General features: G+C 38.5%; 4 protein-coding genes across 6 annotated transcripts in view; 1 reads left to right on the plus strand and 3 right to left on the minus strand.

Moving 5' to 3' along the window:
• LOC103367333 (uncharacterized) overlaps nt 1-1,351 on the minus strand; it is a 6,969-nt gene extending 5,618 nt beyond the window's left edge. For both annotated transcript variants that reach the window (XM_008295330.1, XM_008295331.1), the window contains exons 1-3: nt 1,195-1,351; nt 277-478; nt 96-128 (exon numbers count right to left, since the gene is read on the minus strand). In XM_008295330.1, the coding sequence (XP_008293552.1) occupies nt 96-128; nt 277-478; nt 1,195-1,259 (300 nt within the window). In that variant the 5' untranslated portion in view covers nt 1,260-1,351. The remainder of the gene's footprint in view (nt 1-95; nt 129-276; nt 479-1,194) is intronic.
• A 1,061-nt stretch (nt 1,352-2,412) lies between these two features.
• Nucleotides 2,413-7,264, minus strand: rusf1 (RUS family member 1). 2 transcript variants are annotated; one of them, XM_008295332.1, is made up of 14 exons: nt 6,943-7,264; nt 6,782-6,859; nt 5,880-5,994; nt 5,731-5,776; nt 5,602-5,634; nt 5,414-5,519; nt 4,603-4,704; nt 3,868-3,938; nt 3,369-3,553; nt 3,195-3,252; nt 3,056-3,120; nt 2,823-2,960; nt 2,662-2,727; nt 2,413-2,563 (listed from the first exon to the last, which is right to left on the minus strand). In XM_008295332.1, the coding sequence occupies exons 1-14, from the start codon at nt 7,090-7,092 to the stop codon at nt 2,478-2,480; spliced, it is 1,299 nt and encodes a 432-aa protein (XP_008293554.1). In that variant the 5' UTR covers nt 7,093-7,264; the 3' UTR covers nt 2,413-2,477. The 2 variants fall into 2 exon arrangements, with proteins under 2 accessions (XP_008293554.1, XP_008293555.1); XM_008295333.1 differs by having other exon boundaries at nt 6,981-6,999.
• A 3,455-nt stretch (nt 7,265-10,719) lies between these two features.
• On the plus strand, nt 10,720-16,765 carry LOC103367336 (uncharacterized). The gene is made up of 3 exons (XM_008295335.1): nt 10,720-10,804; nt 13,587-13,825; nt 15,886-16,765. The coding sequence occupies exons 1-3, from the start codon at nt 10,777-10,779 to the stop codon at nt 16,036-16,038; spliced, it is 420 nt and encodes a 139-aa protein (XP_008293557.1). The 5' UTR covers nt 10,720-10,776; the 3' UTR covers nt 16,039-16,765.
• On the minus strand, nt 16,242-25,633 carry prr14 (proline rich 14). The gene is made up of 8 exons (XM_008295334.1): nt 25,611-25,633; nt 25,450-25,515; nt 24,634-24,674; nt 21,271-24,240; nt 21,028-21,172; nt 20,079-20,188; nt 19,513-19,581; nt 16,242-18,213 (listed from the first exon to the last, which is right to left on the minus strand). Exons 1-8 carry the CDS (start codon nt 25,611-25,613, stop codon nt 17,922-17,924), a joined length of 3,696 nt encoding a protein of 1,231 aa, XP_008293556.1. The 5' UTR covers nt 25,614-25,633; the 3' UTR covers nt 16,242-17,921.
• Between the last annotated feature and the right edge of the window lie 5 nt (nt 25,634-25,638).

Consider the following 25,638-nt stretch of genomic DNA (forward strand, 5'->3'; position numbering starts at 1 on the left):
GTTTGATTTTTAAGCCCAAAACATTTAGGCCAGACCAACATAGCTACTGAATAACATCATACTAACAGTTACACATCAGTGAAGGATGGTCTCACCTTGTGTCGCTTACGTCTTGGGTTGATGGGAGCCTAAATCAGGGAGACAAAGACAGCAGCATCGAACAGATGTTTAAAGAAGCTTCTAGGGTATTAAAGAGTTTACGGCCTTAGAGAAGCAGTCCTCATCTGGAACGAGTTTTCTCGCCGTTTTATTTTGGTATCGACTGTGAATACAAACCTTCTTTTTCTGTGTGTTGTCAGTCGCTAAGAATATGGTGGGAACTGCATCTTCTCGAAGTGTCACGCTTTTGCCTGTTCTGTCGATGTACTGTTCTTCAAAATGATTGATGCACAGCACAGAGAAGCGAGTGGGAGCCCAGTCTTTCCACTTCATGTTGATGAGCCATTTCTTCAGTTTTCTGGGATTGTACAGGGGAAACCTGCAGCAACACATAACTCATTGAAAAAGTCCTGATGATGTGTACAGTTCTCTCCTATGTGAAGCAAATACAACACTGAAAATAAATTAAAAGTATGGAAAATTTTGACTATTTCTAAAAATTGTACGGCTTCCTCCAGAGTCAGAAATATTTAGCACAATGTCACACACCATATGCTGGACTCAAATGAGGTATGAGAGGAAATTTTAACAATTCATGTAACACAACTTGATTACTGTTTGTGTGCTTCACTGTGATATTCTCTCATGTATCCCATCATTCAACTGTAATAAACACTCTGGCATGAAATCAAACTGTCAAAAACTTTGCTAAGTGATGCTTTGCAAGTTCAATCTGGGCTCAAGTACTCTTCTGTGAGGAGGTATACTATACTTCACTGCCTTAACCATCAATTTCTCATTTATTTTGTCCTTTTTATAGTGCCTACTTAGTTGTTGTCTCTTGGTAGTCTCAAAAGCTGCAATTTCTGCATGCAGAAAAAGACTGCGATATTTATTTATCCTGAAAAAAATATTTCATCCTGTGTCTTCTCTTAGTCGTTCGGATGAAACGCTAAGACGAGCTGGAACAATTTACAGACACTAATATCAGGCTGATGCAGTTCATGTTGATACTTTTGTTTGCTAGCTTAACTCTTCTGCTAGCTAGTTAGTTGGCTTAGTGTAACAAAAATACCACTAATATGTCACACTTACTTAAAAAACTTAACATCCGAATTGCTCGAGTGATCGCAGTTGTAGGCACATTGGTATCTTCCCATTTATTACACAATCGCGGCTAATTCGCGATGAAACAAATTGATATTGTTGCTAAAGCTAAAGTTGCTTTACAGACGAGGTCAAGTTAGCAATGATACAACCAATCCATATCCGATTGGGATTTTCAAAATAGTAGCCGTATGACGTGTTTAATCTGAAATGAAAAATTGAAAGCACAACTTATTCATATTGCATTTGGCAGTGTATTTTTGCTTGTTTTATACTGAATTATTTAGCATCATTTATTACTTCACCTAATAAATTGACTAGAACGTATACTCAGTTTCCCGTTTTATCCTATGAATTTATCGTAGAATGTCGCTAGCTTGACTGAACTGTTTCAGCAGCGGATGTTGTGGATGGTTGTTCTTCTTCTTCGTGGCGTCTAAATTGGTTATGAAAGTTCAACACTGCCTCCCAAATAGAGGGTGACGTCTATTAATTTTTATGTCAAATTTGTACGCAACTAAACTGAAAGTTTTATTTATTTATTTATTTAACAGTAAAGAAGCTTTTTAAAAAAACATTTACATTTCACATTTTTAACAACCTTTCAACACACACATGAAAAGGTTCGGTATTTTATATATTGTACTGGGTAGGTTCTCAAAAATATTTATAACAAAATGTTTTATTATTGCTGAGAACCTTTCCTCTTTGTTTCAGCTTAATTTGTTTATTTTGTGGCATTTTTTCCTTGTGATTGCTGGTTCATCTACATATGCAACTTTGTAAGTCCATGATTGTTTTTAAAGAATGTGGTCATAGGCCCTTGTGGGTTTTAAACATTGATTTTACTCACTCTGTGTAAACTATTTTTGGACATGTTTCTGATTTGTACTTTTTCCATGTTATCGGTGGGAAGATGTTTCATACCTCTCTGTGGTATGTAGTCTGTGGTCACTGATTACAGAGTTACAGCCACTCCTATTTAAAATAACTACCGTTTTTCTAAAACCGTTTGCCTGTTGAATGTGAAGCACTGAAGCGTCACACATATTTTTGCAAGTTAGACTGTGTGCAGGAGACTTTATTAAAACTATTTGATCACCTTTCAACAAAATCCAATTTTTCCTGTACAAATATAGATGATCTTTCCCGACGTTAGTCATACCGATTAAAATTTCATGAAAGAATGACTCATATATGACACACTTAAAAAATCTCATTGTTTAATAGTCCTTAAACAAAGTAAGACATAAACAAAGAGAAGCAGTTGCTCAGCTGGTTTTGGTTTTCCACTCCACTCTCCACTCATCCCAGTCCAGGAGAGTTCTCTTTGTGTCCCATCCTGCAGCTTCAACACCTGCAGATCATATGAGCAGAATCATGTTTCTACTGACGGAAATACATGCGATACAGGTGATGGTTTATAGGTTAAAACTGTTTCATGTGAAAGCTAACCTTTGAGAAATGGATTGAAAATTGTGTCCATCAGCTTCTGACTCTCGTGCACCAGTTCCCAGTGATCTTATAAATAAAAAATAAAAAAAGAGGAAGAATTGTGTGTAAAGTGTAACAGTTAAAAAGCATTTGAATAGAAATGAAAGGAGGTAAAGGCTCACTTTGCTGTTGTGGTGAAGTACATGTCGACTCTTTGGGTGTTTTAGGGCTCAACGTGCTGCTGAGCCACACAGCTTGGCACATCGCTCTGATTTCATCATGCACTGACGCTTCTGGTCCCAAACAAACGCATACGCAGCCTTCAAGGAGGACAGCAGGGTTAAAAAAGAAAACCCTTAAAATATGTTACCTGGCTCTTAAACAATCAGCTGCTCTTTAGAGGAAGATGGCATACCATTTCTGATTCCTACAAGGTAAGGCCTGTTGTTTCCCTTCGAAGCCAAACTGAGTTCATCTGGGCTGCAGAAGAAGCACTTACATGAAAATGTGTTTAACGTTAAATGTGTGACAGCAAAAATCATCAATTAAATTACCTCTGTACAACCTCCTGCAGCCTCACGCCGAGTTTGATTGGCACAGCTTTCCCAAACTCTAGGAAAAAAAACAGAAGACAAAACAATAATTTATGCACAGACTCAACACATTTGTTTGTTAGAGTCACTACAACAGCTGCCTTGAAAAGTCAACAAATAGAATGTTTTTTTTACCCAAAAATACCGGTTCTCGCTGATTGGCCTCTAGCGGATTCAAGACTCGTTTGTCTCTGAGGTACTGCTGCAACACAATCGAAAGTCGCGCCTCGTTGAAGGTTTCCATGACAACTGAACGCACGGCTTTGTAGTTGGCAAAAAGATGAAGGATGGTGAAGAGGAAGAAGAGGCTGAGAGTCAGTCTGAGAAGCACAAAAAAAGAGAATGAAGATGAAAAAAAAAACAGAAAAAAACAAAAAAACAACACAACTCAAAAAAAGGAAATTTCCACCCAAACATTTGTCTTTCGTATTCTTATATTTCATATAGTGTGAAGGTAAATTTTAGCATGGCTTCATTAAACATACTAAAGTTATTGTACAAAACCCAGCTGACTCTGATGGGGTCAGGTGGGAACCATCTGTATCAGTCCTGAAAAAACCACATCAATCAATCCCTGAAAAAAAGGCTTGATTTTGTATGATCATTTACATATATTAGATACAGCAACACTTACACTGGATTATCAGTGACGAGGGGAATGAGGATCAAACTGACCAGCAGTCCAGCCAAATTTACTAAAGTCTCCTGTAGGAAATAAAGTAGCATTAAGTAAGAACCATGTTTTGATGATTTTTGTAGATGTGTCACAACAGGCCTTGTCACTGAGACATTTTGACGTGTAACAGCAGAGGCCAATTGTACTTTAATGCAGAATGGCAAAACACTGTTGCACTGTTTTCGCCTTTATATTTACAGTTATTTTAAACAGGAGCAGTCATCTCAAGGACTGAGGTCTATGACACCACTTAACAGGTTCTGATAATGCAGTCTTGAGATCGCTGCTCAGACAATTTCACCACCATTAACACCTCGAGTCATCCCACTCCAGGCAGTTTCACAACTCATCACACCTCGAGGCATGTGCATCTGGCTCATTAACAAGCCATGAGTCATGTGATTTGAGGGTTACAATAAATACAGTTCAAATTACAACTGAGGAAGCGTCTTTAATGAGAAGTGAAATGTCTTCCAAGAATAAAAAAAAAAAAAGTCCAGTTGCTTTGTTGCTAAAGAATTTACGATTACTGATTTTCTGGATGACTGAGAATCCACACAGACATAAACACATGGATAGGAACATGAACCGAGCCTTGGTGCCACAGCTATGCATTACATCATCTGCAAAGCGTCTTCACTGTTCACACTGGTTTGCTTCAAGATAAACAGTCTGATAAAAAGTCCCAGTTACCTGACTGCCGTCTTTGGCAGAGATGTCAGCCATGTTGTCTCTGCGAGCCTGATGGACAGTCAGAGCAGCTCGAGTCGCACCGCCTGCCACTCCAACAATAGACTGGACAAACACATGCACCCGCCAAGTTCAGTTTGTGAAAGTCAAATTGTATGCAGCGAAATAGATTTATTACATTAAAAATGTTAAATTAGTTTCTTGTCTCTGTTTCTAATCAGAGTGTCATAGTCTGTAGTTTGACTCCAGATCTGTAGATTTGCTACCCACAATCTGTTCAGTGAAGAAAACTGTTGAATAAGGAATAAATAAATGATTTCAAGCCTTTACAGTTCAAAAGAGTGATTCTGAAATGCTTTGATTTTTGACCTTTTAAATCGGGATGGGCAGTTCAACCAAATAATGATTCTGTTCTTTGCAAGAACCTTTTTTTTTTTTTAATTCCTTAGGTGTGCACTTACTGAATAATTTCCAAGAACAAAGCATTCATAGATTAATGTAACTTTGTTCAGCATAAATATGTTTTTGGATTTTCAATACTCTTTACTGCAACTCTATGAAGGAGTCCTGATACCTATGTTTAAAAAAACACAACTTCAAGCCTCTGTTTCAGTCCTCAGATGTCTTTTTCATTGACTGGAATTATCGAACTAACAATCAGATCTCTGACAGGCTGAGCATTTCTAAACTCAAACTCCTGGGAATTAGTTACATTCTGACTATTTAGCTGCAGGAACAGAATAAATGAAGCATACGTTTTACATTTTTAATCAGGTGACTTAAGTTTCTTGTTTTTTGTTATTTGTTTTATTACCTTGAATATCCCTGCAGTGCAAACAATCAAGGTGAAGAAGGCAGGAAAATATGGAGCCAGTATTTCCATGAACATGGCAATGTCGTTGAGAACGTCAGCAAAGAGTCTGGTTGTGAATTAAAAGAAGGACATCAGCTGGATTCACTGTAACGGTTGGACTGACCAAGTCCTCCAGATTTGATGCATACCTCCATTTTTTGGCCTCAGAGTCCAGCTTGCTCCTGAAACAAGGACATAGGAACTGATGAAGTATTTGCACATTGGATTAAAGCTCCCACAAGCTTTATTAGACTGAAAATGCACAACTATGAGCCTACCCTTTCTGCCAGGCGAAGAGAATTCTTCCCAACATGCCAGTTCCATCTGCAGGGGAAATATTAGTTTGCAAGTTAGTCAAATCACAGCAGGGATGATACAGATCCTGCATGACTAATATCACTTCATGATATTTTTTTAAAGGTTCCACCTCTTAATAACCAGGTAACTGTGGCTGCAGCTACTGTCGCCTCCTGGTTTCCAACACCAACACCTTTGAGAGACGCTTGAGTCGCCAGAGTCCCTGAGAGGGAGCTGGAGAAAGCCTGAGCGAGAAGAGTGGGAGTGGAAGAATTATATGTATGATAATAACAGTAACTTGTTTTATACAGCACTTTCAAAATCAAGAGTTGTCCAAATGCTTTGACAGACAAAGCAAAAGCACGACACAAAGAGTGCAATATAACAACAAATAAAATAGGCAAAGCAAGAAGACAAGAGATGCAAAGACACATAAATATAAGACTTAATATGGCATTACTATTCAACACAAGTAAAATAATAAAAGCAATAAAAAAAAACTATTGCGGAACAGGAAAAAAAGAAACATCATCACACAAAAGTTCAAGAAAATTGGTTTTAAGAACTGATTTAAAAGAAGACAATGATTCTGTGAGTGAGGTCGGTTGTTCTAAAGCTGAAGAGTCCTGACGGCAAAATCACAAATATTTCTACATTTAAGCCTTTACTTTGGAACAGTCAGAAAGGCTCCAACACAGACTATGACTAATTTTTTCTTTCATTTTGAAGGAAGGTTTTGTGTCATGTCTTGTTGTATTGCACATCAGTCACTATGCAGCTCACTACCCATACTGTATGAGCATGTGACAAAAAAAAAGAAAGAAGAAATAAATGCATACTTAACCACAATGATTAAGTTCAAACCTAATTGTCAATGGTGAAGGCCTGCTGTGACATCTTTGTAAGAAACAAACAAAAAAAACAACAATAGGTGGTCTGATAATTATTTCCAGGGCTGTGTATCTGTGTGTTGTTGTGACGTTGGAGTGTTTGGTAATGATCCCAGTGGTTCTGATGTATCCTCTACTGTACCTGCACAGTATCCCAGAACTGGTACTGCAGGTAATCATTGCTGACACTCTCTGGGTAGCCTTGAGGCAGAAACACACTCTGAAACAAAACGTTCAACAGTCAGGATGATGACAGTGTGTGGACAGTAAATGTAGCTTCACACAATTACAGCAAAACCTTACTTTAAACACTCCAACAACAGAGTTTCCTCTTGATTCACCTTCACTCCCATCTCTTCTCCTCTCCATCACCCCATCCTTAGTTAAATACTTCCAGGACTCTGCACTGCCATATCTCTCTGTGGCCAAAACCACTCCTGGATCTTTCTCCATTTGCACTGTTCGGCGCGACAAGAATGCTCAAGTTAACGATATGAGAAGCTCAACGATGCTGCAGTCTGAATTCCGCTGCAAAATGTTCAATTAAAGCTCATTTTGAGGGAATAAAATGGGTTGTTTCTCACTGCAGACGTGTCATTCTTCTCTGTTGTGATTCTCTTTGCTGCGTTTCCGTGTTTGTTTTCCGCCTTGACAGTGTCCTGATTCCTCATTGGTGGATTCTAGCTGGAGGCGGAGCTTCTACAGACATGCGCACTTTAAATAACACTATGAGCGCCAAGGAAACACATCAAACCAAAAAATAAAAATATTAAAGAAACATTGTTATGATGATATATTATGGTTGTTTTTTTATGTTATCATCATAGAACTATTTTTTTTTTTTAAATTAAAATTTTGTAGACCAGCATGGACAGATTCATAGATGATCATTTCAACAAAAACAAATTAATAAATAAACAAGTACGGGTCCTCGGACCCTAAAAATATGAAGGCACTATAAAATATTTATTACAATGCTGTATTTTGTGTGACGTCTTCCTGTTTTAACTTGATCTTGCTTTTGTTTGGTTTTACTGTTTAACTTTCGGGTGTTGTGTTGCCTTCTGGGTATCCTGCTTTTTGTCTTGTCTGTCAAAGTATTTTGAAAACTCTCTTTAAAAGGTTTTAAACAATGATGATGATGATGATGATTATTATTATTATTATTATTTGTTAGAATTTTCCTCTTATCTTAAAAGTGTTTTGCTGTATGGATTGAACCTTCCCTCGGCAGGTTTGCATGCATGTATATTTTAATCATGATTTCATTATCAATGAAAAAAGTTCAGTAATACTGTTAGCCACAGTTTCTCTTTCTATGCCAAGTAATACCAATGCTAATGCAAAAACGAAAATCTCTTCCAGTTTTTTCAGATTTTCTATTTTTAATGTCTACCATACTTTACAAATAGTTTGAACAGAATTGAGGAGAGCTTTACTTTTATTTTCTGACAACAAGTTGTGCCTGCAGTTACAATCAGGTGCCATGTGAGAGAGGACAAAGACAACAATATAAAAACACACTACAGATATATCATATATATATAAAAAAAAATAAAAAATAATACAAATATTGAAGGCAGAATTTACCACAATACCCATTAATATAATTAATTATAAATGTAAACATATAAATATCAAAACATAGCATTATCTTATACATTGAGTTGGGTAAGAACAGATGCTGAAGTGTGGGATAACTCAGCATCTGTTCCTGTATTTGGACTTCATGCATGCTACTCTTTATGTGCACAATTGTATTATTTTACATTCTGGGAACAATGTCAACTTATTTCACTTTGTGCAAATTTGCATTCAATGAGGTTTTTTGCACATAACTATTGCTCTGTACATCCTGGTAATCATGCTTCTTATTGGTCCACATGTAAACTACACAGTTGTTTCATGACACATAATTTGAACTGTATTGTTGATACAGAACAGGTCCATTGCTAAAGGTGAGTGTGCAAATAAGGATGTTCCCACACCTCATTCTGGATGGTAGGAGATCAAAAAGATAAGCTGACATGAGCCGGGTTGTAAATGATTTTTGTAACTCTGTTTGATCATCAAGAACTGATGATGTCGTCAGTGTCAGGCAGTGTCAGTGTTTCAGAGAAACTGAAAGGAAGGGTTCCTTTCAGTTCCTTGTTGCTTACTTCTACTTAACAAATTCATACTTCTCCTGAACCCTGACTTCCCACTTAACTTCCCTTTATGCGCTTTAAAGTTGGAGAAAAAAAGGCACTCCACACTGTACAGGCTAATCAGACTTTGTGTGTCCCACCGTTCATTGAAGCTGCATATTATTCACTATATTTAGTTCAATCAAGTTCATACATTTTCGTATGAATGCACCATTATACAAAGCAAAATATTCAGCAATGCTTGTGCAGCACTTTCTACACACGTTTCATAAAAATTCTGCTGATTCTTGATATCAGTGCAATTTTTGTCATCTCAGCTTAATTTTAAAAAAACATGTGGATTAGAGCCTGTAGTTTATCATCACATGTGTCTGTACCAATGAACTCAATGGAAGAAGGTAAACACTTGTTTACAATTTTTACTGAAAACCCCAAGTTCATCAGTTTTCAAACCAGTGTCTTTTGTATTTGCAAAATCTGACTTACATCTTTCAGTGGTGCACCTTTAGCTCATCACCAAATTCTTGCTGTTTTGCTCTCGTCAGTGTTGCCGATTCTTGTCGGTGCATCTGAGGCAGTGCAGCTGACAGAGTCACTGAAATGTTTTGCTCCAACAGGTTTTATTTGGCTTTGAGCCACACTGCATGGAGGTGGAGCGAAAGGTTTCTTTGAACCCTCAGATGTCGACATAATCAGGATGGAAGTGACACAAGCTTTTTCAAAATCTTATAACGCTTTGTTAGATTGTATTGTTTGTTTGTTCGTCTTAGTCTTAGTTTGACCAGTCATAGCTCTTTGCTAAGATTTTTAAATGGTTTGAATCAGCGCTGGCAATTAAGAGATAACAACTCATTCAGTTTTGACATGAATCTGCAGGTTAAAGAAAATACGGTTCGCAAAAGCTTCTTAAGAAAATCAAATGGTGAAAATCAAATCTTTTCCCCTCTTACCATATGGTGTTTTTTTGTTATCTGTGTAGTACTTTCAATATAAATGAAATGGGACACAAAGTGCTTCACAGAACAGAAGGAATAAAAAGGACATAAAAAGGCAATAAAAACAATAAAAGTAATACCCCACCACCCTCTGAACATGATCTTATAACTGAAGAACTCAATAAAACTGCTACTGACATACTGAGGAAACACCGGCAGCAGGGTCAAGCTCATAAAAACCAATAAGACAACTATAAAAAGTTACAAAAGACTGAGAAAATACGCAAAAATGTATAAATAAAAGGAGAAATAACTAAACAAAATCCGTTTTTAAGTGAGTTTGCTCTTAAAAATATCAACACTCTGCTGCCCTCAGATCTTCAGGACAGATGTTCCAAAAATGTGGGCTGCAATAACAAAAGGAAAGGCAATGACAGTGTCGAATACACAGATTCAGACTTCGAGTGTTTCATACATAACAAACTTAAAGAAACAATGCTGTCAACTTGCAGGGTGGAACTTTCTGGATCATTATTCTTCTTCAGAGCTGGTGTGGCTGCATTACTCCAGTATTACAACTAATCACTGTGTAGCGCAATCTCTGAGCCGAGTTGTGAATGAGCTGGTGTGCTCGAGCTGCAGCCAGTGTGGAGAGGTAGGTGGGAAGAAGGGTTGGGGCTTCGTAGATTTGCATATTTTAAAGGAGGCAAAGGTGTAGAAACACATCAAAACCATTTTAATGCAGGAAGGAATTATTTTAATTGGGAAAAAAAACTTGTAAATATGTAAAAATAGTACACAGATATGAGTTTTTAGGGGTTTAATCAATGACCGGAGAGGAACTTTGAAGCTGAGATTAATTCACCTGACAGTATGAATAATAATCAGATGCAGAAATTAGGTCTGTTGAGCTAAAGCAATTGGATGAAAAGTCACAGCGGGTCCCTCCCATGCACATGTTCAGGTTGAGGGAAGCGCTGTCTGGGAGTGGGCGGCGTCAGCTCTGAAAGAAATTAGTCAAGGGGTGTCTTATCTGTGGGTCAGAGAGCAGAGGGATGGGAGGAGACCAGAAACATATTCATGGTAAGTGTTATAGTGATATAAGATGAAGTGATTGTTTCTGTTGTGATGACTGGAAGACAAAAGTGTGAGATCTGTGTTCTTGTTAAAGGTGAACTCAGACACCTTTAAAGTAACACAGTGGAGTCTGAGTCTGTTTCACCCCAAGGCGAGACAAGTGCTGACACACCTTCCCTCGCTCTGGAATGTGGAGCAGGAAAGTAATGAGGTAAAGGCTGTAATACGCCACAGTATGTCTCAGAGTGACTAACCAGGGAGAGAGGAAGTCTAACCTGCAAATAGGAGGAATAGAATATGAGAACAACTGTAACAGTGGGAGTTAACAAGTGTATGAGTGGGAGGCCGAGAGAGAAGCAAATGCTGCACAGTAAATGGGCGTGGAAGTTTCACAGAGAGTTTCACTCCAGGCTCTCCTTCCTGTCATTCAACAACTTATAAGGCACTGGGATTCCACAGATTCAGCAGCTGCTGTTTCAACACAGTCACAGAAGTGGTGTTTGGATGACCATGTGTGGGAATTTTTAACTGAAACTTTCAGGATTTTAAGGAGGACGCCTCAGATTGCGGCTGTCATTGGAATCTTCCTGAGGAGACAAGAAGAAAATACACCTGCTGACCACCTCATTGGGACTTTAATATCACTCTGATCACAGAGTGGACAAACTTTTGCTGAAGGAGTGAGCTCACATTGAGCTCTTTGAATTTGATCAGGTTTGTAATTTCATTTAAAGTTTGAAGAGGTTTTAATGGTGTCAAACTGATAACATGTTCACTCAAGTTGTAAATACTGTGTCTTGGATCATCAGGATTTACCTTATAGGCAATAACGTCATTAATCAATGAGCTCATATTAGCTGTAGTAAACCGCACTGTGACAATGCTCAATGATTCACAGGCCTGTGTAATATTACATACAGAGCTCAGGCTAACATTTTTGCCTTGAACACAGACTATGCTGCTATGCTTTTTGAACAACTCAGTGATCAGATAAGTTGCATTTCACGTTGACAACTTACCAGCCAGGCAGGAAGTCTGGACATTTTTAAAGTCTAATCATACAAGTTTTGCAGCTTTTTTTTTTTTGGAACACTGACACTGCTCCATGTTCCGCCATTAAAAAGGTACTTTCTGTTCATGGTGGAAATACCCAGACTTCCCATGCTCAGTACAGAGAAACAATATTCTTTCTGTGTATTTTAAAGAACATGTTTCAACTTGTAGGGGACATTACTAGAAAACTGCTCTGTCCAGTGCTGGAGGAAACACTTTTGAGAGCACAGTTTTCATTTTGTTGTGCATAAATCCAGTCAGAACCTGTATTGTCAGGGCAGTCATCAATAAGAAGTAACAGCATTTGTCACAAGGACAAGATCTGAGAACAACTGTCAACTTTGATATTCCCTTTGGGAAACTGTTGTCGCCTACGATATGAGGCGCATTATTTAGCCTTTTGACATGGCACACTCTACTATCAAGTTTATTCTCATCTGTGGTCATATAAATATGACTTTTTTTAAACAACTGCAACAATTATAATGAATCTGCCTGTCTGTAGTGCTGTTATTAATCATTTATTGTGTTCCTATTCAGTTGTAATTCCTAAACATGTTCTGTCAGGGCAGTCAGTAAAAGGAAGCAACAGTGTTTGCCACAAGGACAAGATCTAAGAACAATTTACATCCCTAATATTCCTCTTGAGCAAGTGTTGGCATCCAAGTTATACTCAGATAGGTGTGCTGTCTAAAGTCACTGGTGTCAACAACAACATTAACACAACAGTTTGCTTCAATCTTGAGTTATAACAACTTCAAATGAAATTATGTTAAACCAAAAAAACTACACAGAGTTTGGACAATCAGTCTTTGTAGCATAAATGCAAGTTTTAAGTTAATTATTCGCCAATAAATAGTTGTTCCAAGTAGTATTTTCATGTTATTCAAAGGGAATTTTTAAGTGTTGTGTACCTAATTATTATAAACACAAGGTTTTAAGTTGTCAGTTTTTTAAAAAGTTATGTTGCTCCAATGTTAAGTAGGTAGGGATGAAGATTTTTTCAAAGTAAAGAAAAACAAGTTATCAGGCCAAGTTACCTCAACCTGAATTTGGCTTTAAATGAACCAACACAGAAATCTGAGTTTGAATTACACACAATATTAAGTTGATGCAATATTATACCAACACAACAAGTTTTAAAAGTGCTTGAAACTGAAAAGGTTTATCTAAATCACTAAATTTAGATTTCTTTAATCTTGCAAACATGCATTTAATTAAGTGGTGTAGCTACTTGACACTCATTCTGTTACTGGAGTTTCTTCTCATATGTTGTCATTGGTTTTGCTTTTCCTTCTCCATTTTAACAAAGGAGAGACTGTCATGACACTGAGTATTTGTCATATCAGCATTCAGGTTATTATGTTTAGAATTAAAGCAGGAACATTAATAGCTTAGAGTAGATTATGTTCAATGACTTTGCACTGTTCTATCCGCACATTATTCTGAAAAGTGATGCACAAGCCACGAGTCACAAACCAAGACCACTCAATTAATTTTAATAGCCTAAACATTTACCTGAGCAGGGTTTGTCCTTACACAAAGGGTGAAACAGCTCCTTAAAACTCCCTTTATCTCAAAAACAAACAGTCCTATCAAGTCTAAACCATGACGAACAACTGCTCAGACTAGTGCTGTTGTGCTAAGTCAAAATTGGCTTTCAGAGGTTTGATGTAGCTCACCTGAACTTGCCCTCTGGGTCAACCTCTCTTACACTCAATGTCATATTTTGCAGAAATGTCAAACTCAACTCAGACACATGTAACAATGGAAGACGAAGAGCTCCCGCTGACTACTGTACCAGGAACAGGTGACGCAGAGAACAATGACACTTGCAATCAAGTAGTAATCAGCAGCACTGAGCAGGACACTGTTTCCTGCTGCAAAGAAAAACACTACAGGAAACTGGCCATCTGCAGCATCATCTGTGGGATCTCCTGCATCGGAATCAAAGCTCTGATATACTCTGTCAAGGTACTTTCTCTTTTCTTTTCTGCCCCAGATTTTGTTTTACATGTCAATGAAATGGTCACATTCCAAATACATGCTGAGTTCACACAGACAATGAGCTTATTGTGACAGACTTGGCTGGTCTGTGGTTCTTAATCAAACATTACCTGACACAAGTCCAGGCAAATTAGTTTTCTGTTTCTGAAGTTTTTTGAATGCAGCACTTCCCCTGTTAAAAGGAGAGGCTCACATTCTTTTCAAGTCACATTCACTTGTCCTAAAGTACACTTGCAGGGTTATTACACATTGTAATCATTGCACCTGCCCATACTGGCTGCAAAGAAACCTTTCCTAAAGTAATAAGTGAAAAGTTTAGTGTGAGGATCAGGGGATAAGATCAAAGGCTGTATACAGTCTAACATGATTAAAGTTCACCTGAGGTTAACGAGGCTGCAGCTTTTTAGATGAAAATTAACTTACCTTTCAAGTACAAAAATTCCTCTTTGTGCTTTAACAGACAGTTATATATTTGGCTGAGTTGCAGCAGAGAAAACAATAACACAAGTGTGAGTTTTTAGTATTGAAAAGACTGAACTTGCACGATGTGAACTTGACAGTCGCTTGACATTTGTTTACTGCAAACTGATAAAGCCCTGTATCAACTTGCTTTGTTGAAATGTATTATATATTTGAAGAGTTCATTTGCAAAAACAGATAACTCCATCTTCACAAACCTTCAGAAAACCTACTTTTCCATTGTCAACTTGAGACAATATCAATCAAACTTAAGTTATCTCTATTTTTGTCATGTCATTTCTACTCAATCAAATCCACTCAACTTCAGTTTGATTGATATTATCTCAAGCAAACAAAAAAAATACGTTTTCTGAAAACCTACAAAAATTGAGTTATCCATTCTTGCAAATGAACTCTTCAATTACGGTCTGGATTCTGCATTTTGTCTTCCCCTACTTGCATTAAAATAGCTTAAACATATGCAAAAATTATAAAAAGTAAAGTAAAAAAAAAAATGTAAATCATTGCACATCGAGACTTGTGAGTATTGTTTGGACACACACAAGCAAATGTGATTTTAAAAAAAATACAGATATAAGTACATTTTTAAAAGTTTCAAAACGTGCAGTTCTTGATTACCAGCTGTATAAAGACACACAACTGTTTTCTATGTTGTCATTTCTTATGTTTTATCATCACACTCCCACCTCTGTGCTTCACTGTCAGGACTATGCGTTTACTGTGTGAGTCCTCACGTTCATGTCAAACAGTCTGAGCCAAACAAATTTATCCTGAGTGCTCCCAACATTCATCAGGCTCAGTTTATTCTTCCAGTTTACTGCTAAAGAGTAAAGAAGTTGTTTTTTTGTTTCTTGGATGCCATCATAGAGGTTGATGGAATGTGTGGTCCTTCACACTGTCTGAGCTGTCACAGAAACTCTTGATGTCCACTGATAACCCTTGTGCCAAATCTGAAGCACTCTGTTTGTCACTTGTCTGTTTGTCAGAGCTAGAATGTGAAAGTCACGCACTGTCTGTGGTGTCATGTTTGAAAAACAACCACTGCAGCTCTGACTAGTGGTATGATGGCTTGTTCGATGCATCTTTATACCTGCAGCAACTGACATTTAGTTGCCCAGTCTTCTTGTATGCGTTTCCATCTTTGTGAATTCTCGCAATCAGGTGTTTCCATTCCTCTGGCAATTCTTTTCCATGTGGAGTCATGATAAAGTTAATCACAGCCCATATGGCCAAAACTGAGATAGTTCTGGTGTTTACAGTTTGTTTTTGCAAATTGTAAATCACAGATGTACTATATTTTGTAATCACAGCTGTTCTAGCTTGTGTGCATTTACTCTGCTTTGGGGCCCATGTTTTTAATAGTCTTTCTCAAGCTTTTGTTTTTGACTGCTCATATGAGGAAATATTCTACTTGTCAACTTAGAAATAATGCAGTGATTGAAAACTGATACAATTTAAAATAATTGGACATTTATATGGTTTTGCACAGGGATGGTTTTATGAGTTAATCCTCACTTCTAAATATTGTCCTGTCTTTATTACAACAGGCCGAGACGTCGAGAGATCCAGCGGTAATGGAAAAGTTTTCACAACGGGCGAAAAAGTTCAGCATCATCTCCCTCGTGACTTGGTTCTCCATTCTGGCAATAATTCCCTTGCTAATGGCACTGATCTCATATCTTCTCACTTTGCAAGACTGATCATCCTCTGCAGGAAATAACCCGTGGAGTGGCTCTTCTTCAGATTCTGTTCATGGAGACAGACAGTGGACAGTACAAAGCTGCTCATTAAGAAACTGGAAGTTACACGAACATAAAAAAAGACTGCTGTAGTTTCTTTTGTGCTGATAGACTGCTACGCAAGGAACAAACACTTTAGAAGATGGTATTAAAAACCTTGCAACTTTTACATTTTTTATACGCTGTAATATTTATTCAACAATATATGAACATATGCACAATTCCAAATTTAAATGAACATATAAAATCCAGCATTGCCTATAGTCTGAAACATGACACGACAAGACACATATACATAATGTATATTAAAGATTAGGCCTGTCATCCTCCAGAAATGACCCAATCCTTAATATTTCTGACATTACAGTTTAACAAATAGTCATTCTTAGTTATTGTATATACTTGTGGATACTACAAAAGTTAATAAATTAGTCAGTCTGTGAATCTATACTGTAACGGCATACCTGTATTTATCAAGGATTGGGTCTCTGCTGGAAATAAAATGGCATGGCAGTGATCGTGGCAGTGCTTCACCAGGACGTTACAAGAAGCTGCGCTTGTTGTGCCAACATTATCTTGGCTTTATTGCATTGTTACCGTATCAGCTTTAATATTGTCAAATGTATCCATATGTTGTACTTTTATACAAACATATAAACAATTTTATAATAAAATGACAAAAAACGTTTGTGCTCTGAGTTGCTTGAAGCATTTTGACATGCCCTCATAAAAAAACAAACAAACAAACAAAAACACAGCGACAATTACAAATGTGCCAGCAAATTTTACAGTTAAGGCAACCTCATTAATGTTTGGCAAAAAAATCCCCCTTTCCCCACAAAAAAAATACATAGATAGGTAGTTTAACAAGAAGTCACCCCACAGAACAATTCAGAGAGAACCACAGGTTAAACAAAGAAACAGCAGTGGACACTTCCACTGATTAGAAATGCTCCCTGGAGTGCCTTATGGTTTTCATGTTATATTTTAGGAAACAAAACCTCTATAGCCACAAAATTACAAACATAAATAAGTGACTAATTGAAAAGGCCCTGTCCTGAGCTGAGTAAAATGATTTACACAGTCCAAGCCATTTGCAGATGCACTTGATTGTACACAAATTTCTTGGACAGAAACTTTGTGAAATTAGTTTCAGTGGTTACAAATCTCTTGCTGGCACGTTTAAAAGTTCTATTCAGCATTTAATAAAAAATAGCTGCCTCTATTAACAACTCAAAATGATACTGCAAGGTCACTGCTAGTAGCATGACACCCTGCCTTGTTTCCAAACAGAGAGTGCAACACAAATCAGATACAATCTGTATTATCATTTTGGGGAAAAAAAAAAACTTACTGCAGCAGAATTTCATCTTGACTCACCCTCACAGGCAGGTTGTGTAGAGTTGTCGAAACTGGTCTGAGATTTAAAATACGGAAATGATGCTATACTATACAAGTGCTTAAAAGAAGAATATCAACTTTTTTTTCTGTTATTGAAAAAGGGAAGTAGCTGAGGGGAGAAACGGACGGCAAAGGTTGTATATAAATGAAAAAGCGACTTACTAGTATACATGTATAAAGCATTTTACCACTATGTTCAGAACAAACTTCTATGAGGCAATACATTTATGATGCTATGATGTACTGTTCTTCAACTTGCAGGCTACAAATGCTACAGAATGAAAAAGTAATTCTTCAACTGAACTTGTCACCACAACATTTATACACCGATTGTGCTGATACAAAAAAAAAAAAAAAGAGCTGGAAGACTCACATGTGAATCTTCATGTTGAAACAAACTGTTTTTAAAGGCTGCCAAACAGTCGACATTTAAGAGGCATCTGTCAACTGTCTTTCTGATCGTGTATCAACCACAAATTCAGCTGATCAAGCTTCGCGCAGAGCAGTGAGTCCATATCTTGCGCGCTGAGGGACGGTTCGTCTTTAGGGAAGCCCCCTCTTCTCGTCCTGGAGGAGGTAATACCTGCTTTTCCAATCCCGAGAAGAGGCTTCTTTGGTTTTCTGGCCTCACCAACCTCCAGGAACTCCAAAAATCGCTTGACACGCCTCTGGCCAAACCAGGACTCAGAACCGTTCCTGCGATTGAGAGGCACCTCGAATATGGTTTCCAGCCGGCTGAAACGCGAGTGATAAATCCGAGTTAAGGCAGCGGAAAATTGATGACATACTGATGCAGCTGTTTTGGATAACAACATGACCTTTCCTCTGGTGCCACCATCTGGTCTAACTAAGACACTGAAGCTGTGTCCAAAATGCACACAACGTAGCAAATCACAGCCAGTATGAGCACGTGGTGTGTTTACACTGGAAGCACACTTTAGAGCTTTAGATTATTCTGTCTGATAGTTGAGAGAAACTATGCAATGCACAAAGAGAATGGAGGCTCAAGGCTGGTAAAAACTGGTTTGTGACAAAACAGCTTCAGTTGCACTTTAGAAAACAAAAACTGGAACTACTGCCTCGTGATTGTGCGACACCGCCGAGTTGCAGTTTCCTTTCTTGTATCTCCAGACTTGAGCTCTGATTATTTTAATATAAAAACGTCATCTCTTTATCCTATGGATATTTGTGGGACATTTTCTCACAACTGGCGTGTTAATTCTTGCGTTATGACCAAAAAAGGTTTTGTGATATCACATGGCCCCTCTGAAGAACAAAGTCTAATCAGTTCATTTCTGAGTCACAGTGGATGTTGCGGCCAAATCTGAAGAAATTCTCTGAAGGTGTTCCTGTGACACTGAGTTTACAAGAATGTGACAGACAGACACACAACTCTAAAACATGATTCCTCCAGCTTTGTTTGTTGCAGACAAGGAGGCATATAAATAACCAAATGTTTGGAATAATATTTCGCTAAGAAGTTTTGCTGATTGCAATCTTACATCTGATGGGAAAAGTCCTGTATCATTGTAGTGTTTGACTTAAAGGAATAGTTAGAAAGATTTCTTGAATGAAGAATACATTATCAAGATTACAGTCCAGCAGTATGCAAAGGTTTAAGGCATTTTGAAAGCTTAGATTTTTATCCCTCATGCAATACAATCAGGGTGGTGTCTCACATTCATTCTGGAGCACAACAACAAACCCAAACATGCAGCCAGAGTCATAAAGAACTATCGATGGTGACAAAAACAACACATGACTCAGTATTTTTAAACCAACAAATCTCTCCGGAGTGTTCAAGATTTACCTTTGCAACTCCTTTAAGTGCAGAAACACCGCATAGAGCCATAAATAAAGTTCATTTTACTGTTCAAAGTCTAAAGGGAAATGGTGGTGTTGGTGTAATTTAAGCTTTCTGTCTGGATTCATATTTGTAAAAGACTTGTGACTTGTTGAGCTTCTTCTCGATGTGCAAGTGAAACATTTACCACTTATCTAAATGCTATAAACAGTTCTATATGTTGACTTTACCTTTCAGGTGGTTTGCTGAAATTCTTATTGGTGTAGATTTCTTCCAAACTAAACTCCTTCTTTTTCAGCCTGTAGTGTAACAGAAGAAAAACGGAACAATGCAATCAGTCTGAGAGTTGATTAAAAGTTCTTCAATAAACAAACACGTGAACTGACATAAATTCACTTTCAGCTCTAGGTCAGAGTGTGACCCAACAGAATTTGTCCTGCGTTGTACTTTTAGTGCTGCATGTGTTTGAATTTACTGCACATGATTGAACATGAACTTGTAGATTTTATCAGCATAGAGGTTTTTGTACTTTCAGCCAGACAGACATAGAGGCTAGATAAGACTGTTACTTAAGATTCGGTGTGTACTTGCTGTGTGAATTGTGGCTATGAAAATACTAATTACAAAAGTGAAATGACTTACCCTTATGTTTAAATAACTACTTCTATATATATACACACAATGGAGCAACAAAGGAATTCAGGAATTCTCTTTATCTTGCTTATTGTAGCATTTGTGTAGAGTGACCTGTGCCACTACAGTGTGATACTTAACGAATGTATAATGGGCTACAGACCTGATTGGTTTGGGCAGGCCCATGGGCGTCAGGTTGGTCTGAGGTTTGGGTAAAGTTTTGCGAATTCTGATAGACGACACCTTCCCTCGTTCCTCGTGCTTTTTCACCACCTGTGATGATGAACGCTGAGATCATTCATTTTGAAAGCATAAAGTAATAAAATCAGCAGCAACTACAGTTACCACAGTGCAATGGGAGATGTATAGTATGCACCAGCTAAGCTAACAATAGCTGTGTTTTCATATAATTATCAAATGAGTATAAAGTGAACTTGTTAAATGCTGCAAAAAACAGAAAAATGTAAATTAAGTTTGATTCCCTGAACTGCTTTAGAGCAACTGCACTGGGCTGCTTAGTGTCATCAGAAGGGGGCAGTACAGGCTATGCTAATCATGGCTGTAATAAACAGAGTAGCTGCTTGTAGTTGTTTATCAGTGGCTAAAATAACTTACAATTCTATTGTTTCATGTGGTTCAAAGGCAAAGACACCAAATGAAGCAGGAAACAGCTGATCAGTCACGTGACCTAAATGTTCGCTACATTAGAACTTATTCGAAAAAGGTGTTCTCAGCGCTAATTTACAATGTGCTTGACAATGCGCTAAAGAAAGACATCAATTTAACATGCGAAGAGTCTACAAGGCACAGAGATTTTATATCATAAAATGTGTGACAGAGACCTGCACCCACCTACGACAAAATATCACTTAAATTTTAGGATGCTGAAATATTCGCAATTATTTTTGGAGTTTTAAAAAGGTTGTGCACTGAGATACAATACAACAAACATATTATATAGTGTCTATTTGATTTAGACTGAAGTACTGTTCTGTAGGTGTATCTACAAGTGGCAAATAAAGTGAGACAAAGTTCACATGAAAGTAACACCACTAGTGTTTAAATTTCAACATACACAAGAAGTCATTACACATATTTAAAATAATGTGTACCTTGATTTCAGAGTCAGACAGAGCCTTTTCCTCTCTCAGTCCAACGTCTTCAAACTCCTGACTGGAGGAGCTTGTGTCCTCGCCATCATCCTCCTCTTCCTCACTCTGGTGTCTCCTCTCAATCTCACACTCCAATCGATTCCCACTTCAAAGAAGCCAAGAGTGAATATCAGCAAAGTTTTGACACTTTGGAGAATCACTGGCATTATAGATCTACTTGAAGATTTTTAAAAAGTCTGTTACCTGCCATTAGAATCCAAAGTCCCACCAGAGGAGTCAGTTCTTGCATTAAATCCTGGAAGGTGCCACAAGGAGGAGCTCAATGGGAATGCCAAAGAGGAGGAGGAGGAGGGAGAGGAAACATGACTGGAAGTGCTGGGACTGCTGGCAGCAGCTCCTCTGCCGTCAACTTTCTTGGAAAGGAAAGCCAGGGGGCTTGAGAGGAAGCAGGAAGCGAGCGCTGAAAGGGACGTACTTGGGGAAAGTGCAAGACTGGGAGACAGGTGCTGGGTGAGGGGGTCGTATGGGGCAGATCTTCTGGACGGATACACCTCCTTCCGAAGACACAGAGGAGCGATCTCCCTCTCCACCTCCACGCTGCAGACTGTGTGTCGACGAGCCCGCCGCAGGGATTTGTGAGCGTGAGAGACAAAGGAATTGTGGGAGGACTGGTGGTGGTGGGAAGTGGGAGTCCTGCTGTGATGTGGTGAATGCACAGAGGAAGTCAAGGGCATGTCATGGTGACAGAGAGAGGGGATCTCTGGGCAAGAGTAGCTGCGCAAGAGGCGCATCGAAAACCCATTTCCTAATGAGTGTACACTTAATGTAGCCAGATCTGCATCCTCCATAGTGACAGATTTTGTCATCTCTTCAACTTTACGCGTCCTACTATGCAAAACCCTGCACTTCCTCCTTTGGTTATCTCGCCTCGCCTTAATGTTAACTCTTCTTGTGCTAGACCTTAGCCTAGAGAGACTGATGCTGCTATTGCTACTAACTTCACAGTCTGTAAGAAATATTTCATCAGCACCACAATTTGCTTGTCCATCTGTAAAATTCTTGTCTTCATTGTATAATTGTCCATAAGAGTCCAGAAGAGGTTTGGAGGATGAAGGAACAGGTTTGGGAATATCTTCAAAGGGTGTCATTTCAAAATATACAGGGTCTGTTGAGACTTTACCTTTGCTTTCTTTAGTCTGACTTTCTTTGGTTAATAATCGAGAGTTAGTGATACACTGCTTTGTCTCTTGAGTCCCACTAGATGATTGAACAGCACCTCTAAGACCCTTTTTGGGTCTCTTGGACGGCTGGCTCTGTCCTCTAGCAGAGTTTTCTTCTTTCTGAACAACAGAGGTATTCAAATTTCTAAGTGTGAGTTCTAATGGCTCCAATGATACCACTAATGTGTCTGACATCGAAGTGCTGTCTGGTTCAGTCATGGGGCTCGCTTGGTCTGGCGATTTCCGTTTTAGTGGCTTTTTGTTCATATTCCTGCACTTGCCCTGCAGCTGCTTTATATCAGGACGGACAAGAACTTCAGGTAAGGGTTCCTCCTCAGCTTGTTTAGTAGACGTGATTGCCACAGTTGTCTCCACATCCATGCCGTTGTCAAAGTTCACATCAGCTTTACTCAGAACTGTGCTCGTCTTCAGTCTTTTGCATGTACTGCTAGGCTTCACTTTGCTGCTGCAGCCCTTTTGGATGTCCTCCGACACACCACTGCTTTTATCCAGCGAGCAAACCAACATGGCATCAGGGGAACTTTCAGTCTGCATGTGTAGGGCTGCTTCATTTATTGTAGCAAGCATTTCTTGTCTACCTTTTCCTTTCCTATTTGTTTTTGTTGAAGTGGCCTGTCTTGTTCTAGAAGGTTTCAGAGTTTCTTCCCCATCTCTATTGGTATTTATCAGCACGGCCTCCTTTCTTGGTGGTCTTAGCTCTCTCCTTCTGCCAGTATCTGAAGTTATGTTTAATAACGCTTCATTTTTTGTATCCTCGGGATTTGCTTTCAATCTTTTACTTATTGAAGAATCTTGGGAATTACAGTTCGGTTTCATCGCCCTCTTTGCTCTCTCAGAGCCTGTACCTGAGCATGTTTCAGGGATTAGTTGACACTCCAGCTGCAGTGTATCCACAGTAGGCTCCAGTGTCCTTTTAGTAGCACCGTCACTAATGTTGTGATAGAGGCTTTGTTGAACCAAGCTGCAACTCTCCATGTTCCCAGCATCACCATCACTGTCATTAGGCTGAAGACCGTCTGAGTCAGGCTGAGCATAATAGATTGAAGAAGACAAAGACAGTATTTTGTCTGAGTCACCGTTGTTTGATTTAACAGAGTACTGGTGAGAAAGCTGCCTGTCACTGACCTCTGAGTCAGATTCCTCCTTTATGTCTTCAGACATAAGAGTCCTTGAGTTAACTTTTTTGAATTCAGATCTATTCCCTGTACGTCTTTTGGGTGGTATTTTCAGCCGGGAAGCCACCTTGTTCTTCTGGTCCTCCACAGCACTGGACAAATTTAACTTGGGTATATTTGAGGCACTTACATCGGCAGTGGACCGTAACAGGATTGACGATTTTATGGCAGACCCAACAGTTTCTGAAACTTGCTCAGAAACAATGCAGGGTAAGGGACTGTGCGTAAAAGGCACTAAATCAGGTGAGATTTTAGTCTTCTGATTTATTGCACATTCAGCAGTTTGTTCAGAACTGCGTGTTGACAACTCTGCATCAAAGTCTAATTTTTTAGAATATTTGGGAAGAAAAGTTTCTGTATCATGTGCACCTCCTACATCACTGAGCCTCTGCGAAACAGTTGTAGTACCCTGATTCCTGTCCTCGCTTTGTCCTGAATGAAACGTATTGCTTGGCTCTGAGTGTTCAGCATCAGTTGTTTCAGCGACTTGTAGCTCACACTCACTGAGTTTGTCCGGGTGGGGCATGGATGGCGGAGGACTGTTGGTTCTGAAGAGTTTGACGGGGCTCATTACTATCTCTGTGAAACTGGCCATCTTCGATTTGAATGACTGAAACAACGGGCCGATCACCCATCCCTTCGGTGCCGGAGTATTTTCAAAAGTGTCTTCAGCAGCCAATTCCCTGCATGTACTCATGTCAGATTTAGTATCATCAACATTCTTTGTGGTGTTCTGGGCCAACTGCTCAACTTCACTTTCTCCAGGAGACACATCTGGTGTCTTCTGATCCTTTTCCCTATAATAAAAAAGGAAATGTGACAAATCACTAAGCAGGAGTGAAAAATCTAAAATTAAAACATATAGATGTAAGGTTCTTGTCAAAGCATCACTGCACCGTGTAACTTTTGATAAAGATACTGTAATTAGTTTTCCATTTTTGAAAGAGCCCTGAAATGTCAGTGTTCATGTCCCCTTTCCTGATTTTTAATGTTCCATGGAAAATTACTTGCGCCACGCCTGCAGCACAGGCTCGGATCACAGCTGTTACTCTCTAAACATAGTTTCCTATTCACGTGTTCAACTGGTAAAATACAAGATAGATAAAAAATGCCTCAGTAAAATGTTTCCAAATCATCGATATGGTTATCATGCAAATACAAGCTGTTAAAAAAATAGCAGTCACACTTACTTGTTTTGGCGCTCTGCTGTAAAACTAAAATCCACTCCATCCTGGAAAATAAACAGATAAATATTTTACAGTTGTTTTAGGAGAATTAAGCAGCGCTTGGTTGAGCATCAATATCAACTAAGCTTCTGATCCAGCCAACTAAACCACCTACAAAACATATCAAATCATGCTCTTTGAGGAAACTTTTTTTTTTTTTTTAAACAAAGAAAAAGAAATATCTTTCACGTTTATAATATAAACAAAAAAGAAGTGTTAATTTATGGTTAAGGTTTTGTGTTGTAAAGGGGTACACTCAAATTATTTTATATTTAACCTATTTCCGCCTGGAAAAAAAAGAAGAGAAGCAATTTTACTGTATTAATTTTAGATGACAAGAAATATGGACTTTCTAAATTTTGGTAAAAGACAAAAGGAGTTGTAAAGAGTGGTCTTTTACTCAGCCAGCTTACTGTGTGGTTATTTGTTTTGGTTGAAATGGAGACAATAAAGATACACTGCATTCTGTTGTATCTGTAGTCTGCGCATTAGTAGGTCACATTAAGACACCCGATTGCCTGTCTGTGTCAGATGCAGCAGACCGTGAAGGAGGATTAAATCACTCAATTAACCCTGACACCCCGCTCACTGTACAGGTCTCAAATGTTTCCATACACAGCCTTACAGTACAGCTTCTGCATAAAGAGATTAGAGTCAAATGGCTTAATACCAGGAAAAAATACTACCTAGAGCATGCAGACAGACAAACAGCCTCTCAATGTGTCTCTTCACAGAAGGATTCAATGTAGAAACATCAAATCAAACAAAGATGAAACTGACCTCATTTTGTTTCTCATGCACATGTGCTCTTTCAACCCTTGGCTGCTCAGACAGAGACACTTGCACCTGTAAACAAGAGGGATGAATCAACAGTGCTATTAGCAGAGAGTCATTTCATCACTGATTAGCATCTAAACAAGATTTTCAAGTTAGATTCCTACCATATTTCCAATCTGTCTTTGTCTCTTT

Source organism: Stegastes partitus, unplaced genomic scaffold (assembly GCF_000690725.1).
Source record: "Stegastes partitus isolate 25-593 unplaced genomic scaffold, Stegastes_partitus-1.0.2 Scaffold1038, whole genome shotgun sequence".
Classification (NCBI taxonomy): Eukaryota; Metazoa; Chordata; class Actinopteri; family Pomacentridae; genus Stegastes; species Stegastes partitus.